General features: G+C 34.7%; 1 protein-coding gene across 1 annotated transcript; it reads left to right on the top strand.

The window, feature by feature from the left end:
• Positions 1–451: 451 nt before the first annotated feature.
• Positions 452–5,268, top strand: LOC145319738 (uncharacterized). Its single transcript, XM_080162056.1, has 3 exons — positions 452–759; positions 3,519–3,586; positions 4,395–5,268. The coding sequence occupies exons 1-3, from the start codon at positions 640–642 to the stop codon at positions 4,756–4,758; spliced, it is 552 nt and encodes a 183-aa protein (XP_080018182.1). The 5' UTR covers positions 452–639; the 3' UTR covers positions 4,759–5,268.
• The last annotated feature ends 732 nt before the right edge of the window (positions 5,269–6,000 follow it).

Below are 6,000 nucleotides of genomic sequence, written 5' to 3'. Positions count from 1 at the left end.
CAGGAAACAATCAAAACTGCATATCTCTTATAGCAGAAGTTAATAGTTATTTATCGCATCGTATTATAAACATCTTAACGCGGATATAAAAATGTATAATTATAAGAACAGAACTGGTTTTAATATTATGGTTGTATATTTTTATATTCGTAGAAAAATGGATATAATACAATACGATACATTATTTTTCAGTGTGGCTTAGAATCAGTTCTAATCCAGCGGATATTGATCGGTTTCGAAGCCTTACTGGAAAATCTTAACTTATTCATTGTAGCATAATAATAGATAAACAGATAATCACATTTATAAAGTTGCAACGGTGTTATAATTTCATCATCTTTAAATGTTTTCTACAACAGTTGAAATATTTTGTTAGGTACTCATTTAACAATAACATTATTTGAAATAAACAATTTATATAAAGTCAATGATAAAAGATAAGGGCATTCAGTTTTATTAAAACACTTAAAATAAGCACTGGCTTATAGATAATATAGATAAAATGGCGTATTTGACTGGTGATCAATTTTCTAGAGTGGGTTGGAATGATACCCAAGGCAATTACAGTTGGTCAACAACAGAAGCCGGTCAACAAGCCGGCTATGGGCCGTACAACGCCGGTCAACAGATGAGCCGACGATGAATATTCAGGTGGTGGATGGTCACAGCAGCAAGGCTATGTCAACGGATGGAATAACTGGCATCCTGGAGCCGGTCAGTGGTATCCTCCCAATTATGAACAGACTAGCCCATCTGGAGGTAATTATTTTTCTCGTATTCATTCGAATCCGGTGGATAGGAACCGGTTCTATGTCTAGCATCGTATTATATCCAGCTTTCTACGAATATGAAAATGTACAATCATAAGATTAAAACCAGTTTTTTTTAGCCCGTGCCTTGTACACTCTATATCCGCGGAAAGCCGTTTATAATACGATGAAAGAAATAACTATTCTTTAAAAAAAAAACATTTTTTGGCTTTCAATTTAGGTGTGTAAGGTGGAATTTTTTCTGAAGGGATGTATTCCTCCCTTGAGATGAGAAGGGGGGGGGGGGGGGGGTATATTCCTATATAAGCACAACATCGTCGGTTTCCTAGATCTTAAATTTTTACTACTTAACTTTGTATCATAGATTGTCATCTATACAGTAATTCTAATAAAAAGTCATTACTAAAATCAAGGTTAATTAGAAATCAGTGAAAATGTCATAAAACGAAATAAAGCATTTTAGTCTTAAATCCTTTAGAATATCTCGACTAGCCTTGGTGTTAGGGTCTCCTTGCCTTTTATACTAGTCTACAATACAAAGTAGAACGATGTCTGTCCCTTAAGATCTCGGTAACCACTGAACCGATCGGATTCTACTCTTTAGGGTATACACCTATTGGTCCTGTGGGGGTTTTAAGCTATTTTCTTGGGGGGTGGGACACCCACAACCCCCCAAAAAATGAAAATTCACCTCTTCAAAAAAAAAATAATTCTGTTGCTGCCCATAAATTATAGGCGCAGCACCGGGCGAAGCCGCTAGTTTATTATATAAAGTAGTAAGGTTTTTTTGTCTGTAGCTTAAGAATTCGATAACTACTGTACCGATTGAGTTCTTTACTTAAGGAAAGCTTTACATATGTCCCGGAATCGTTTTAGGCTATTTTAAGACAGATTTATGGCTTTAAATGGTTTTAGACTATTTTTCGCTTTATCCTAGCACATCAAATACAGATCCTTTAGATACTATGGGCGCAGCCGCTAAAATAAGTTTTAAGTAAGTCTTCAAGGAAATTTTTACTAGCCTGGGAATTTTTTTAGAATTTTATCTATTGAATAATTTTTCATAATATTTAAAACTTGTACCGGCTAATAATTATTTTAAAGTTTTTTTTTTGTGGCAATGCCCTTAGCCTCTATACGTAATTTCAACCATAAAATCTATTTTTCTTTATAAGTAAACCATTTTCCGTATTCATTCGAATCCGGTGGATAGGAACCGGTTCTCATCCATACGAAAAAACTATGTCTAGCATCGTATTATATCCAGTTTTCTACAAATATAGAAATGTACCTCAGGGCTAAAAAAACTAGTTTTAATCTTATAATTGTACATTCTATATCCGCGGAAAGCCGTATATAATACGATACGAGAAATAACTATTTTATGATATTTTTTTCTCTGCACCATGAATCTTGCTTGTTGTTGTTGTTGTTGTTGTAGCCATGATTCTCTGAGGTTAGGACTCAGATGCACATGGAGACTGGAAGTGAGAATCCTTTGGCCAATCTTAGATTGGTAAGCTTCGCGCACAGCTGATTGTATTCTATGTTACATTACAAGCTGACCCGCAATTCTCGTGGAAGCTACTCAATTATTACATCACCCTGGCCTAGAGTTTTGGCAGGTGTTCCAAATTAAGCCACCCTAATTAATGGCACTCTCATACTCTCCTTGCTTAGGTGGAGTGACGTAACTTTTAAGTTAGTACATCAAGTATCCTTAAACTGTTTTTAACCTATTTTTAAAACGTATATAAAAAATATACTATGACACCAGTAGAATCAGACTGCAGAGCCTAAATTTGAATTAAATTCCCAATAAACTTTTTTTTGGGGAATTTAAATATTAATTTTTACTGTTGCCGTGATCATTTTGACCGAAGCAAAAGGTTTTTTTTTTATTTGGGTAAAATTCGTAGCTTTTAGAGTGTTTTGCTTCATAAATATTGTATTCTGGTATAGAGTAAAATTAGGCCTGATGATTTTACTATAAAAATTCACTAAAAAGTTAATTCTTTATAATATATCAACGAATTAACATTAACATGTTTGTGTTCTCTCACTTATTTTAAAAACCTAAAAAATGGCTGTAAAGGGTTAAATGACAAATATACAAATGCGTTATAAAATAAGATTATTCAAACTTATTTTTTAAAATAATTTTAAAAAGAATGTATCTTTTATGTGTATGGTTTTCATTCTTTTCATTTTTATTAAATAAAAATTATTTAACTACATTGGAAATAAGTCACTTTGTGAAAACACCTTTTTTTGAATTGTTAGAAATTGAAATAAAACGAGACTTCTTATTGGTTAGATTTCAGAATTATTTGTTTTATTGTAAATGTTAGATTTTTCAATGAAATTAATTGTTTTGGAAAAAAAAAATATTTCCAATGAACAGAGTAATGTTTTTTTTATTGTATCAATATAAAGTGAATTATATAAAAATGTTCTGTAGGCCACAATATTACCCGAAGTAAAAAAAGAGCTTTTGCTTCGGTCAAAATGATTACAGCAACACTAAAAATTAATTTTTAAATCCCCCAAAAAAAGTTTATTGGGGACTTAATTCAAATTTGGGCTCTGCAGTCTGATTCTATAGGTGTCCTAGTATATTTTTGACCCCCCATTCAAAAATAGGTTAAAAACAGTTTAAACCTGCCCAGTACTAATACAAAGCTTCCCTATAATTTCTAGATCATTCCTGAGTCTTGGCAGTCAGCAACTAAAATTTTGTTGTTCTAGGAGGTTACGATGGAAGCAGTTATAATGGCGGTGGCTCTACTTGTTGCGATTATCGCAGTAATATTCAGGTGAAAATTAACAATTTAATTCTCCCCTATCCTTAATAAGTGAGAGTTGGAGTTACCCCAACCTAATTTAATTTATTTTCTCATAAACTCCCGGCGTTTTAGAGGCAAGGATCATTGTGTATAAATGGTATTGATGTAATCGAACCGCCCCAACAAATAGCATAAAACCAGCCCTGGATAATTACAAAACTTGATTAAACATTATAGAACCTTAGTCAAGCCTTTTCTAGATTGTTGTTGGACATACAGAGAAATCCCCAGAGAGAGAAAGAGGACTATTAAATTAGTCCCCAAAGTCTTATGATAACGTTTTCTTATTCGATGGCCAAACGACTTTAGTAAATTTTGATTGGTTGAGTTTTTAAACGTTTTAACCGGATGTACATCAATATATCAGCCATTGTCTTACCCTTTAGATCCATTGCTATCCCAATGTTAGGAAAAATGTTCACTAACTAGATTTGTTGTTTAGATAACTTTAAATGAAATTATATCTATAATTGATTGATTGATTAGCCTCCAGTGCTTCGGCTGCGCCCCTAGCATCTATGGTCTATATTCGAAGGGACATGAAAGGGCAAAAAACTATCTAAAAACCATACCCAGACTTTATTTTTATTAATAGAATAGCCTAAAACCATCTCAGGACCTATGAGAAGCTACACTGTTAAGGAGAACCATATCGGTTGAGCGGTTAGCGAGATCCCTTTGTACAGACAGACATCCTTTTTATTTTATATAAGGATTGCTGAAAGGCGCTCACTTGTTTTTGTTTCGTTAATTGTGAACAAATATTGATTTTTTTCAGGTACCTGTACCAACAACCAGCAGCAACCTGTGCCAACAACCAGCATCAACCTGGCAGGATGGCAACCTGTGCCAACAACCAGCATCAACCTGGCAGGATGGCAACCTTTACCAACAACCAGCATCAACCTGGCAGGATGGCAAGCTTTACACACCACCAGCAGCAACCTGGCAGGATGGCAACCTGTACCAACAATCAGCAGCAGCTTGGCAGAATGGCAAGGTTTACACACCACCAGCAGCAACCTGGCTGGATGGTAACCTGTGCCAAAAACTACACACCACCCATGCAGGAAGAGACAAATCAAAGCACCACATCAGCAAAGCAGACATATCTAGAATGGAAAAAGATGAAAGCAAACTGAATTCTGATATTAGCCAGTTGAGAAATGAGAAAAGCAGAGAACAGGAAAGAAATAGAATGTTAAATTCTAAATTACAAGAACATGTTAGTAAGGGAAATATTAAGGTTAACTCATTGTTCAGAAGCTGTTTTAAGTTTTGAATTAATAATATAAATTAATTTTGTTCGGGCTCGACAGCCGAATGTAAGCCTCTGTGAAATCGTCATAAGCCCAGTTCACAATAGACATAGGTCGACCTCTGGAAATTTTAGTTCGACTGATTTTATAAAGGCATTTGTTAGTTGTACTTGTTTAGGTTGACCTACAGAATAAATCAGTCGACCTTTAAAAGTTGTTTGTGAATTGGGCATCAATATAACTATAAATTTAACTGGATGTATAAACCTGTTCCTATACAGACAATCCATCTTTTAAGAATCTTTTTTAAAGCACATATGCGGGTTTTAATTTGAGGCTTATGCGTGGCTGCCGAGCCCTGTTATTTTTTGTTAGTAATAAAATAATTAAAATATGGTGTCTATTTTTTTTTATAGTTGTAAGGCAGCGTTTTGATAAACTTGGATTATCTCCACGTTTGAAGGTCGATCGATAAAAAATACTTTCTTAGTGATGGATAATTTCAAAAATGATGATACTTTAGTGAACGAATACAAAGAAATTCTAAAGTAAAAGTATTTAACCCTTACAGATCGGGCCCCTATTCCCACCTTAATAGATCGGGTGGGGGGGGGGGTCATATTGACCCCCCCCCCTCTATCTCGGCTTCTGTTACAGATAAAGACGTAAAATTTTTTTTCTGGTGGTTCATGTGTATTTTTAGAGAAAATTACTTTTTCTAGTCATAGCGGTCAGGCCGCTCCTTAGCCGCTTTTTAGCGGCCAGCCGCTAAATTTTAAAACAGCTGTAGAGCGGCCAATTTTGCAGCTAGGATGACCAAATTTTAGGACGAACTTTTATTTTTCATAACAAAAAAATTACTTTTTCTGATCATCGCCAAAAAACGGAAAATAACGGAAACCGCCATTTTCGGCGGTTACGGCGGTAAAACGGCGGTTGGCGGCGCCAATTAATATTTTTATCTGTTTATTATTGCTCAAGGATTTACCAAAAAAAATTATAGGTCTCTAGCTGTAATAGAAGCCACGAAATTCATGATATATGTCTGTAGTAAAAGCCAGACAAAAATCGGTCATAAAGTCGGTCAGGGTGCGGTCAAACGGTCATAACACCACTTTTCTCATA

Source organism: Acartia tonsa, chromosome 5 (genome assembly GCF_053477335.1).
Source record: "Acartia tonsa isolate MP-2025a chromosome 5, ASM5347733v1, whole genome shotgun sequence".
Taxonomy (NCBI): Eukaryota; Metazoa; Arthropoda; class Copepoda; order Calanoida; family Acartiidae; genus Acartia; species Acartia tonsa.
The sequence above is the reverse complement of the archived record's forward strand: the minus strand, read 5'-3'. Positions and strand labels throughout refer to the sequence as shown.